This window comes from Trachurus trachurus (genome assembly GCF_905171665.1).
Source record: "Trachurus trachurus genome assembly, chromosome: 12".
Taxonomy (NCBI): Eukaryota; Metazoa; Chordata; class Actinopteri; order Carangiformes; family Carangidae; genus Trachurus; species Trachurus trachurus.
Window position 1 is genome coordinate 25,515,362 of NC_139908.1, and position 13,294 is coordinate 25,528,655.

The 13,294-nt window shown below is 43.1% G+C and overlaps 1 protein-coding gene across 1 annotated transcript; it reads right to left on the minus strand.

Moving 5' to 3' along the window:
- Positions 1 to 3,990: 3,990 nt before the first annotated feature.
- Positions 3,991 to 12,712, minus strand: fbxw2 (F-box and WD repeat domain containing 2). Its single transcript, XM_083983789.1, has 8 exons — positions 12,427 to 12,712; positions 10,951 to 11,243; positions 8,945 to 9,167; positions 7,631 to 7,825; positions 6,174 to 6,307; positions 5,994 to 6,080; positions 5,743 to 5,912; positions 3,991 to 4,367 (listed from the first exon to the last, which is right to left on the minus strand). Exons 2-8 carry the CDS (start codon positions 11,215 to 11,217, stop codon positions 4,079 to 4,081), a joined length of 1,365 nt encoding a protein of 454 aa, XP_083839915.1. The 5' UTR covers positions 11,218 to 11,243; positions 12,427 to 12,712; the 3' UTR covers positions 3,991 to 4,078.
- Positions 12,713 to 13,294: the final 582 nt, after the last annotated feature.

Genomic DNA, 13,294 nt, shown 5'->3' on the forward strand with positions numbered 1-13,294 from the left:
GAAAATTGGCCCATTGCCATAATCCCTATAGTTTTATGAGTAGGTTCGTTACCTTTAATTGTTGGTGCAAGCTCTTTTTCCCTCATCAAACTCATCAAATACACAATCCAACAACTCCAAAATGCTCTGGTGGACAAGTTGTGACCTGCACATTCACCACGCTATGAGATAATAACAGAACGTTACAAGACAGAGTTGTTTTCGAGGTAAATGCAGCGACTGCTTGACGAAAAACTGCCCCGACGGGAACGTGCATCAGCAGTTTTGTATGAATTTACCTTGAAAACAACTCCGTCTCGTAACGTTCCATTATTATCTATAAGGATTATGGCAATGGGCCAATTTGCCAAAATATTGAACTATCCTTTTACTGTAACACTTGCACATACATGTCTGTCTACATTGTGGAGAATATGTGAGATATACGAGTGTCTCCTGTGTGTGTTGAACATCTGTCTGTGCTGATTTGTCCACACAGTCGCCTTCAGCACTGGTGACCAATCAGATGGTGCTGTGGGCAGGACACCGCTCCAAAGCGGTGACCACAGACAGAGAGGCAGCTCATTTTAAAACTAGACAATTTCCTTACTGAAGTTTTGAGTGAGCCACGGTGGTGTGTGTGATCTCTGTCAACATGGGAATCAAACCCACTACCTTAAGATCAAGAGTCACATATTGAACAGACAACACTGACATGAAGGAGATGTCAACCTGCCTGTGTGTGTTTGTGTGTGTATGTGTTGGACTTTGACAGTAGAGGAGGTGATAAACACCACAAATATCCAAGATGTTGCTAATAATCTGATTTAAAACACCTGTGTCAGCCTGCCCTCCGGGGTTGCCATGGTGATTTTGCCTCGTTAGTTTTTATTGAGTGAGATTCAGTTGAAACAACACAAAAACAACTTTAAAGAGGAACTATGCAGGATTTTTACTTTAACTATGCTAGATTTGTTACCTTAATTAAGTAATAGTGCTGGTTAAATAAATGACTTAACTTGTTCCAGGGAGGATGGAGGCTCTCTGCCTTCCACCTGGCGTCTCTTGGCTGAAAACCAACTTTGTAAGATCAGAGCCTCCGACCCGGTGTCCCAGCTCTCGTCTCTGCTCTCCACGACACAAACGTGCCCCGTAACCGTAATCTCTTTTCTTATGACAGATAAGACTACATAAATATACACGTGATAACATTGTATATGATAAATGGCGTTATCCTATTAATTTCTTGCCGGCTTCGTTAAAAACAAATGCACATGGCCAAGAGGAGGGTTAGCAAAACAGAGGAACAGCAACCAGACTTGCATTGTTCCCCTTTAATATCCAAACTGTTATCACGTCAAGTTACCTGTGTGTGTGTACTATTTCATAGCTATAGAGGTCAGTAGGCCTACATTTTTGATCCCCACTGAGCAGAGTGTGCAGCTACAGCCTGAGAAGCCCTGACCACTGTCATGCACTTTACCTCCACCTGTGTCATCACTCCTTCTTCCTTATGTATTGGTGGTTGATGTGTCCCCTCATGGACGCACACACACTGTCATGTTCATATACAGAGCTGTGTACACGAACGCAGACACATTCTTGTGCACACATACAGCCCCATACTCATACACACATATTCTTATGCATACTATAGATATATATATATATGTATGCATGTATGTAAATATGTATATCCATGGTAGCATGCATGCACATCAGAGTGCTTAGTACTGGCACACACCAATCACCAATCTGACAGCTGACAAAAATAACATTGTCTGGTTGCCATGGTGTCTGGACGACCAAATACAGATACAACAGGGCGCATTTGCTACTTTGATTTATTTGAAAGACTGTAGTATTGAAGCAGACCGTAGGTGGGTGCAGCTGACCAAAGAGCCTCGTGAAATAACACTGTACAGCGCCTGGAAGTAATGGCAGTCACTATGAAGAGACTCATCAACAAAAGCTTGTACTGTATGTGCCACATTTCTCCTCTGTTGTCACTTTATATACAAATGACGTTGACTGTGTTTTCAGCTGAGAGCTGCTGGGTGGAGGGGTGGGAGGGAGGGGGGGGCAGGCTGTGGTACAGTGGTCAGACAACAGTACAGGATACAGTATTTTGGTGGTTTTAATTAGATTAAACTAAGAACAGTCTGTACATCTGCTGGGTACAATTATCTGTGAGTGAGACGAGTTACAGTCTGAGTACAAGAAGAACGTACGTGTCATAAATGAGGTTTGGTGCATATGAATGAATACATGTTGATCTTTGTGACCTGTGTCCTGCCACAGTGAAGGCAGGCAGCGGGAGAGAGATTCACTTCTGCAGACATGACGTTAAAAGTGATGCACAGAACGAGGCGACCATCCGTTCCGAATTCTCTTCTCAAGTGTAAAATGGTCATTTCGCACAGATCCAACGACGCGTGGAGCCGCTTCCTCTGCTGTGCAGTGCATTGAGGCCTTTAGAAAAATAAACCTGATGTTCAACACAGTCAATGATTTCATAAAAGCAATTTCACTGAGCAAGTCAAGTCAGGTAGATAGCTATAAAATTACAGACATCTCAGACTGTTAGAGCACAGTAAATATGGAAAAAAAATTCAACATAAAAGTCTGATTTACAACGCCGGCGTCGCCTCGCTGCAACGTGCCGGAGTTTATCCAGGAATTCTAGTCTGCAACACCAAACGAACTGAAAAGGCACATCACATTTCTCAAGCCGACATTTAAACCAGACGTCCCTTAGTGGAATCACATGAAACCTCACAATGTTTTATGTGGTACACAACCGATGTACCACACCGCTTTTTTTTTTTTTTAAAGGGGTAGTTAAACATTTTGGCAAATTGGCCCATTGCCATAATCCCTAGAGTTTTGGGAGTAGGTTTGTTACCTTTAATTGTTGGTGCCGCGAGCTGCTCAGAGCTACGCTACGGAAGCTCATTTTATTTCTTGGTTTCCCTCATCAAATACACAATCCAACAACTCCAAAACGCTCTCGTTGACAACGGATAATAACAGAACGTTACGAGACAGAGATGTTTTTGAGGTAAATGCAGAGACTGCTTGCCAAAAAACTTCCCCAGACGGGAATGTGCATCAGCAGTTTTGCATGAATTAACCTCTAAAACAACTCTGTCTCGTAATGTTCTGTTATTATCTCATAGCGTGGTGAATGTGCAGGTCACAACTTGTCCACAAGAGCGTTTTGGAGTTGTTGGATTGTGTATTTGATGAGTTTGATGAGGGAAACCAAAAAATTCCATTAGCCTCCATAGCTTAGCTCTGAGCAGCTCACAGCTCTGCTCCGCCGTTCTAAAAACAGCTTGCACCGACAAATAAAGGTAATGAACCTACTTCTAAAACTGTAGCGATTATGGCAATGGGCCAATATGCCAAAATGTTGAACTATCCCTTTAAGCAGACGCTCCGGGATACAGCTTCCATCTGGGCTGGTCTGTTAAAACTCTTCTCCCGTTATTTACAGCGACTGTGTTTAAGGCAAACCCTGCTTTTTCTACCAGGAGAACCATGTTTCTGCAAATCAGCTCAGTGACCAGCGCCGGCGCCGTGTCCGACGTCCCCGGTAAGAAAAGCTCAGCGGGTGGCCAAGGTTGGCAACCGACGACTGGACCGGATTAAAGTTTGGCTACAAATATTCTCACTGCACGTTTAGAAACTGATCAAAGAGCAAATCTGCCAAAAACATTCTTTCAACACACTTTCATGTTTAAAGTCTGTCACAGGAGACTTTGTATGGTTGTGTTTGTTTTGTTGTTGCTGACGCACCTCAGGTTTTCTCTCAGTCTGTCTGTGTGTGTGTGTGTGTGTGCAGGAGACCAGTTAGAGGTTTTTAAGGTTTCTGCAGAGAGCAGGGACGAAGCGTCTCGGTAACAGTTTCCTCGTCTGTCAGCTTCCACATCATCTGTGATTGTTCATGTTAATGTCCAGAGGAAGAAACAGAAAAATAAAAATGCTTTGGTCCATGCATGATCTATCTTGGCTGTTCAGGTTCATATACTCCGTAGCGCACGTGACGGCGGCTCAGATCCTCACAGTCTGTCTGTTTGGCGTCCTGGCTCGGCGTCTACCCGTTCTCCTTCCACAGTACTAGGTGAATGCTATGGTCGGGCATGCTGGTGGCGAAAACCAGTCCAGAGTCATTTTCCCCGTCCAGCCCGTTGAGCCAGGAGGTGACGCCGGCCAGGAAGCTGGATCCTCGTTTGGATTTCCTGTAGGCCGGGAGAGGCCAGCGGCCCGAGATGGCCTCTGTCCTCAGGTCCATCACGTACAGGAAGTGGTTGTCAAAAAGGAGCGCGAACACCTCGCCGTAGCTGAGCAGGGACAGGTTGGCTGGGTCCTGTGTTTTTATCACCCTGAGAACACACAACATACAAGTCTGATCAGATTATCAGAGAATATGACACATTTGTCCTGTTCCTGCAACACCAACAAAACTGTTCAGGTCTTTGTTTCAGGTTCCCACGCGTCCTGGAAAACCTGAAAAATGCTTGACCAATTTTTTTAGTCATGGAAAACACATGGAAAATGAAGTCAAAGTCCTGGAAAAGCTTGTGTTGTCCTGGAAAATGATCAGCTACCAGAGCTCTGTTTGACTTTTCAGACCTTTTCCAAATAAGTGCCTAGCGAGAAAACTAGAGACTTTGAGTTGATGAGTGTTTCCAGTACTGCACCGTGAGCGTGAGGGTTTTCATGGCTTCAGGCTTCATGTCTCTGCTGAGTGACAGATAGAGGAGCAGCAGAGAGCTGTGAGGGTGTTTGCGTTGTTCTGATAGATTTGTCATAATTTCTAAACATGTAAGAGATGATTTCATAGATACGTTAGAGCCATAGACTGCACACTGTTAAATCAGACTTATTGGGGTGAGAGAGGAATAAACATAAACAAAGAAGCAATCATGTACAAACTGGAAAAGAACACTCCTCCAGAGCATGAATGGGACAGATGTTGTATTAGTGTACGGCGTAATAACATGTCTGTCAGACTGTAGCAGCTGAAAATGTCCTGAACAATAATCTCAAGAAAAGAGTGTGTTTACTGTATATTTACATTGTTTTACTTTGTAAAAGCGGAAATGCAAAGTTCTACATCTTCTTCTCAACCTCATAATCCAAGGTGGTGCACCAACAGGAAGGAAAAGTCATAGTGATAATTTGTTTATCAACACTTGTGTCTGTGTCTCATTATTCAGTCACACACAGAAAACTGTTGCAACACACGTTGCTATGGTGTAAAACCAAGCATCCTGTTTTTGCTAACAACTGGTGTGACCGACGTTAACAACGAGCCTCTGACTTGTCCTGGACCAGGTCAACTCGTCCTCCTCTGGTCTGACATCTGCTGAGATGAACAGAGCAGCCTTCCACTAAAGGGATGTGGAGCCGGTGACTTTTTACTGGGCTGAATTAAATAAGACAAAGAACCTTTATTGTCACAGAGCTCATAAACTACAATTAAATACAGCTTGCTAACCTTATAAAAGTGGATTTATAGTCACTAAAGTGAGGTGTAGGACGACATCAGGTCTTCAGTTTGTCTCCGAGGGCCACCATGTTCACATCAGGGGAGAATATCTGTACTGCTGTGCTATGTTCATGTCTTTTCTGTGGTTAGTGCTGTTTATACTTTGTGACATCCTCTGCTACATAAACAGACACACACAATATGCAAACGCGCCACAGAGTAATTTCGTCACATCATCATTCCATTTTGTCGCGTGTCAACTTTACCTGAGAACCTTGAAACTGGCGAAGTCCCACTGATAAACTCCGAGGTCGGAGCTGCAGATGATGTAGCGTCCGTCAAACTGCAGGCGGGGCTGGAGGCTGATGCTGCGGTCATCCGACACCGCCAGCGTCTTCAGACACTTGCAGTTGATTTCTCTCCCTAAAGGCCAAACCTGCGGGACAAACAGTGTTTTGCTCTGGATCCTTCAGGGGAGACAGCCCAGACGTGACAATAACAAGGAAAAATTTATTACCTTTATCTCATACTTATCAGCACTTAAGAGGATGTAGTCACCAGGACTGTGCGCCACGGACTCCACTTCACTTTTCTGCAGGATCACCTGCGGAGGAGACGATAACACGTTCGGTGTTAGTGTGGTGTTCCATGCATGAGACAGCAGGCATTTCAAGGCAAGTGTATAAAGTGAGCTGACCTTGGTGACCCACTCGGTGTGCCCAGTCAGAGTGTTGAGACAGGCCCCGGCAGACAGAGCCCAGACCTTCACAGAGAAGTCTGCAGAGCCGCTGACCAGCACGTCCAGCTCATCGTTGTAGTCCACGCTGAAGACTAAACACACACACAATGTTGTCTTTTTAAAACCAGCTGCTGATACCAATGAAAGCTCAGAACATTAAAGGGATAGTTAAACATTTTGGCAAATTCGCCTATTGCCATAATCCCTATAGTTTTAGGAGTGGGTTCATTACCTTTGATTGTCTGTGCAAGCTGTTTTTAGAACGGCGGAGCAGAGACGTGAGCTCTGCACGGCACGCTGTATTTTCACCTGTCCCTCATCAAACTCATCAAATACACAATCCAACAACTCCAAAACGCTCTGGTGGACAAGTTGTGACCTGCACATTCACCACGCTATGAGATAATATTGTAACATTACGAGATGGAGTTGTTTTCAAGGCAAATGCGTAGCGTGAACTACATTTCAGACACGGCTGCTCGGCAGAGTGATTTCAAAAGCAAAAGTAGTTCAGAGTATTTGCTTCATGTGTCGTAATGTTACATAATTATATGTCATCATTTCATAGCGTGGTGAATGTGCAGGTCACAACTTGTCCACCAGAGCGTTTTGGAGTTGTTGGATTGTGTATTTAGTTTAATGAGGGAAATGCGAAAATACCGTGCTGCTCATGTCTCTGCCCTGCCCATCTAAAAATAACTTGCACCGACAATTAAAGGTAATGAACCTACTCCTAAGGCTATAGGGATTATGGCAATATCCCTTTAAAGGCCCCATGGCATGAAAAATGTGATTTTGGTTATTTTTTCATGCTTGGGGAGGTCTCTGGGTCACGTATATACTGTCCCATGCATCAAACTGGTCATAAACAGAGAAACGCACACCGCCCATTTGTAGGAACATTCTATTTGAGACGAGCAGATAGCACTTCCTCCTTTCTGTGATGTCACACACAAGGTAACTCCGCCCACCGTGACCAGTTGTTATTTTTCAATTTCTATGAATGCAGCTTAGGTTTCAGTTACTTGCCTGTAATTGGCCCGACCACATGCCACTCTAAAACAGTCAGCCAATCAGAGGAGAGGTTCTCATTCTCTCTTCTGATTGGCCAAATGACCTGTGCCTGTTAGAACTCCAGAAAGAGGCAACAGAAAGGGGCAATATAGACGATATTAAGCAGATCACAGGTCCTCAAAACCAATGATACATCTTGTTAGGGATATCAGCAGGTAAATAAACCCAGAGAAAAGTGCACAGCATGGGGCCTTTAAACTGATTCATTCAGTTTTCAAATAATTATATTGTAACTTCCAGATGGAGTTTACAGAGTGTATGCTGCAGGATCACTCCCACTTCATCCGATCACACACACTCACTGCAGCTCCCTCTATGAAACGTGCTGCTGGATAACCCACCTGCTCCTGTGTGGCCGCGGAACTGCTGGATTTTAGCCCCCGTGCTCCACTCCCAGCATGCAATAGTGTTGTCGAAGGACCCGGTTACCAGCTTCTGTTCGTCAAATTTGACCGTGGCGCAGGTGTGTGTCTGGATCCCGTAGATGCACTGGCCCGTGCGCACGTCCCATAGTTTGGCAGAGAGGTCGTCAGACCCTGGGGAAACACAAGATGGTGTTGTTGTGAATTAAAACTGTTTTCCTGCTCCACTGATAACCAACACCAAAGAAACTCCAGGCGGTAACTGTTTATATCTAAATCATCACTATAAGTCTGGCCAATCACTGTGGTTAATTAGAGTTGCATTACATTACATTACATTCTGCACAGCATCAACAAGCAACAGCAATGCTGTGTCTGCCTTTCTGTTGGGAGTGATGTCACAAGACGACAGAGCTCACACACAGATGCAGAGTTTCTCGTCAGCATCCATCCACAGATGGTTGCAACATTGATGCACACACAGTGCAGCTGGTTACAAATATACTGAGTTTCCATATTCTTATTGAGCAGTGGACAGAAAAAGGACATGTATCCTGAGAAAGCTCCACATGATGCCTGCTCAGCACTGTCCACAGTGTCCATCTGCATACACACTCACATCACATGACCCTGGTCGTCTTGCCCTACCACACTGGCTTAAAGCAGCAGGTTCATTTAACTCTGTTTTTAATTACATGCTTTAGCTATTATTGACTTCGAACAGATGTATCTACCTGTTTTACATGCGTGACATTTAAACTGTCAAAGAGAAAATAATTTGGATCCAACCCAGTGGTCATCAGTGATGGGAATAATGGCGTTATAAAATAACGGCACTCCTTTTTTCATTAACGAATGATCAAAAAACTGTTACCGTTACTGACAATAAAATATGCCGTCACTTGACTGAAGAAGTCCTTTCAGAAAATAATACACCTGTTTAAAGGACAATTCCGGGCAAATTCAACTTGGGGCTAGACTTTGAAGCCCCACTTTGTATAACAGCTCTGTTAACAAACATGTCAGCTTTCTTGAAGTAAAGAAAACCCCTCGGTGTTGAATAGCTTTCTGTGGAAAAAATTACGGTTTTGAGGAGTGTAAACAGCCTAAACAGCATAAAATTGGTCTGCTCTATTTTATAAAAAGTAACGCAATAGTTACTTTCCTTGTAATTAATTACTTTTATCACGTACTAACTCAGTTACTTTTTGGGGAAGGTAACTAGTAACTATAACTAATTACTTTTTCAAAGTAACGTGCACAACACTGAGATCAAGCGGAGCGTCAGTGTACCTGTGCAGAGGAGGCCGTCCTTGTAGTAGAGGGCGTACACCCGAGCGCTGTGGCCGATGAGGGAGGACGTCTCGAAGGCCTCCTGGTCCTTCAGCTGCATCATGCGCCGCTGGGCCTTCAGGTAGACCGCCTTCCAGTGCGGCGCATCCTGGATGGACTCGTCGATCCTCCAGCCCAGCTCCCGACACACCCCCTGCCACACCTCTGTGCACGAGCTGATCACCTGTGAGGAGGCAGACATGGTGGCGCTGTCGGTGAACAGACAGTGAGCTGCTGCATGGTTCTTGTAAGCTGCTTTGATTTTGCTTCGTATATTTGGTGTTCAGATTCTAACACTGTCTTCATTGATATGGAGATACATTTGTGTCTTTATTATTCAATCAAAAGTTGATTTAAACAAAAGCTGCTGGAGCCTCGCGGGTGAGAGCAGAGCAGCTGCGCTGCATCCACATGCAGAACTTGGTTTGCAAAAGCCGAGTTATGATAAAAACTTCCAGATCGTGAGCCGTCATGAGTTTTTGATCGTCAACCCAAATTTACACATAAAGGTGTGTTAAAGTGTCTATTTTCATAATTTAAAAAAAAGCAAAAAACGTAAAATTACGTTTTTGGCACTCAACGCATGGGAACGAAAGATAAGAAAATACGTGGTTGGCACTCAATGAGTTAACAAACTTCAATTCAATCAAAAAAAAAACATTTCAATCAAAGAAAAAAAGGGTTTGAATGCAAAAATTGCATTTCAGCACTTTCTTTTCTTCTTTTTTTTTTTTTTTCAGTGATCTGTCTTTTTCGTTTTGGACATCAGAGAATTTCAATACATTTGCAAATCAAAACATCCTCTAACTGCAACCTTTGAAACCAGTGACAGTGTGCCACACATTACATGGGTTTATTTATTAACATGAAAACTATAATCAGTACCTAACTGTCTTTTTTTTTAATTTTTTTTATCTAACTTCATTTAGACCTTTGTCTAAAGTTTAGACAGAAAGTTTTAGCATGTGGTGCTGTGTGCTGTGGGCAGATTTGCATCAACATCAAACTACTGTAAAGGATTTGAATGTTTTTTCTTTACACTGATGCAGCTGGTGTGAGTAAAGAGTCATCTGTGGAGCAGCATCACTGAGAACCGAGACCATGAGTAGTGAAGGTCAAATAACAGCCCATAATGACTGTCACTGCTCTGTGACCTCCACCACCCCTTCAATTCTCACTTCTTATCTGTTATTTAATGGATGTGGAAATAAGTCTATTGTAAAGAAGAAAAAAAGAAGATTTTGTCTTTGAAAATCTGTTGTTGATTGGATGATGTATTCTCATTTTTTTTTCTGATTCAAAATAGCGTCCCTGTGTTAACTGCAGTCCAGGTGAACAAATAAATCATAGGATTACTTTTATGTTCTCCTGTATCTCATCATTCGTGGATATTTTCCTCATCAAACACTCTATAACTAGCATTCTGGGTTGTTAGGGAGGGCCTAGGCTTTTTTTTTTTTTTTTTTTTTACAATATTCTAACTTGTTGTTGCCTGCTGTATTAATACATCTGTGTCATTTCTATTCAGTTATATATAATGCTGTAAATCAGTCACTGTTCATTGAGTTAAAACTAACCCCATTTTTCCTTGGAGTGTTTAGTTATTTCCATATATATTGCAGGACATACAGATCCATACCCAGACACATCCACGAGGCAAACATTAACAAATGCAGATCAAATCCATCTACAAACACTGACTTAACTGATCTGTACATGGTCTGAATATGGATTTTACCACCACATAGTGATGCAGAACACTTTAAGTGCACTGCCAGGTTATTGAGCTGTGCAACCTTAAACAGAAATTGATGTCCCTTCATGTTCCAGATGATGCCTTCAGGAAGGAGCGTCTCATTAATGTTTTCCTAGATATTTCATTCTTGTGTCTACATACGAGTGATGGGAGTGAAAAGAGAAGCATCCCATGAGCAGTAGCAGGCATCAGGGAGCATCATGGTATTTACCTTATTCCACTGCTTGCACACCAGGCAGCAGGTGAGCAGGGTCTGAGGGTCCAGCCAGCGCAGCAGGTAAAAGGCCAGCTCCAGAGGGAGGAGGCGCAAGAAGTCACGCTTGAGCAGCGTCTCCAGCCCATTAGACAGATGACGGAGCTGGACAGCACCACTTAGTGATATGAGGTGGTCCAGAGACTGGTTGCGCTGCTGGTCATTTAGAGTAAGGAAAGTGGCAGAGACTGTCTCCAGCCACCCCTCAAAGGCTGCCTTCTCCATGGGCACATGAGAGCAGCCTGCAACACCTGCAGGAACAACCATGGGTCTCAATTCAGCTCATTACACAAGACGACATGAGGTTGCAATTTGAATCTTTAGTTACTATATGAACTCTCACATTTTTTAAATGTAAAGCTTTAAAAACAATATAGTATATTAGACCAATACACAACAAAATATGTCAATTTCACTACTGGAGCTCTTGCTATGTCATTATAGATCAATATTGCATCAGTATAAATCATTATTATTCAAATAACATTATGCAAATATTAGAATTACTAAGTAGGCTATTTGTCGTTGAATTTGCTGTTAATAGAAAATTAGTTAATGCTATTTTTGAAATCATGCATATATAATTATTAATATTATTGTAATAGATGTAATAATTGATTTTAAAAAATCAATTGTCAATAAAGCATCCTAACATTTACCAGAAACAGATGTTGCCTTCTATTTCATCATTATAAACTTAGATACTTTGGGCTTTTATCACAATCCTCAATTCAAACAAACAAGCATGATATTATGGAGGTGTATGAGATATCAAATTTACTACACTGACAAAATGTTAGCAGTTTCATAATCCATTACTGTAGCTAGAAATAATATGTGTAAGCTCTGTTAGGTTATAACAGAGCTATTGGTTTGTGGCTACTGCTATGATAAACTGTCAGTTGTTCACAATCCATGAGTCAGTATTTCAGTGAGTGGAAAACATTATATTCACGAGGCAGCATTGGGCCCGGCTGACACGCCCATTAAAGTAGGATCATGTATGTGTGTATTTGTGTCATTTGAACGCTGTCAGTGAGTTATGACAGAAACATAAACATCCGAACAGCTGAAGGCTTCAGCAGCATGTCTCAGACAGCTCACCTGGCTGTGGATGATGAACTATAAAATGTCAACCAATGCTGCTCTGTTACACCGTCCATGCATGTATCTGCTACACGTTTCATTCATTAGCACACCTAATTAGGTAATTACCTTTACGACTAACTGCTTCTGCTTATGTATTTATGTCTTACTTAGCTACTTAGCTAGTTAGCAACTTTTCCAGCTAACGACGGCTAAGTAATACTACTACAATTTAATAGCAAGTTAGCTACGACTGGTAACACCCCCCCTGGAAGAAAAAAAATCAATGAACATCTCCTAGTAAATTAAATAACATTTGAAAAACGTTAATTCAAAATGCCCACCAACCAGGAGAGTTGCAGGGAGTTCCTTTATCGCCACTTTCCTTTGGCTTAGTGAGTTCACATATCGAAGTTAGCTGTCGTGAGCTAACCTGTCAGCAGGCAAGTTGAAAGGATTGTCCAAGTAACCTAGCTTCGTAGCTAACGTTAGCTAACCACCATGATGAGAGGACTTGATCCTGTTAATTGGTAACTACAGTACACGTCTGTAATGGAATAGTTTTCGGTACATTTCCCAGGAGGAGGGCTTTTCCTCGGGCCAGGTTGTGGGACAGAGCGATAGCAGGTTCTGACAGCTTGAAAACCACAAGATAATGGAAAACGCTATTCTGGTGTGGACGCTGCGATTCGCCCTCAGCTGTGTCTTACAGGAGGCGGCGGAGGAGCGTTTACTGTCGCTGCCCCCCGGTAACGTCACGAGCGAACTGAGCGCGTGCATAGAGAGAGGTCGAGCACCACACCGCCTCACACACACATTGATGCATCTTTGATTGGTATTATTCTCTCCATGAGATTTAATTTTGCCTGTGAGACAACGCTGCGGTAATCAAACGTCGTACAGTAGAGAGGTAAAGTAGCTTCCGGTGTCGCGCACAATGTGGGACGGTGTTGAAATGTGTGACCGGGGCTTGGTTACGCACGCCTGGCTCTGTCAGTGGTTCCGTTGTGTCTGTAGAGCCTCAGTGTCAGTTATCTGGTAGTGAGTCATTGTGAGTTTTGGTGGAGCTTCTACATCAAACTCTGTACCTCTGCCCATCAAACTCTATTGCCCGACTTCTCTCTGACTGTAGGCGCGCTTATTAAAATCCCGCGAGACAAGGAGGGCTCAGGTGGGCTAGTGCGGCTTGTTGAAATGAGCTGAGGGATAATGACCA

What these genes read in the sequence shown, in the direction of transcription:
- fbxw2 (XM_083983789.1), bottom strand. Translation starts at nt 11,217, where the DNA reads ATGGAGAAGGCAGCCTTTGAGGGGTGGCTGGAGACAGTCTCTGCCACT. An exon ending in CTGATAAGTATGAGATAAAG is followed by an intron (nt 5,913 to 5,993) that starts GTAATAAATTTT and finishes TTTGTCCCGCAG; the next exon opens with GTTTGGCCTTTAGGGAGAGA. An exon ending in GCCAGTTTCAAGGTTCTCAG is followed by an intron (nt 4,368 to 5,742) that starts GTAAAGTTGACA and finishes GTGTGTTCTCAG; the next exon opens with GGTGATAAAAACACAGGACC.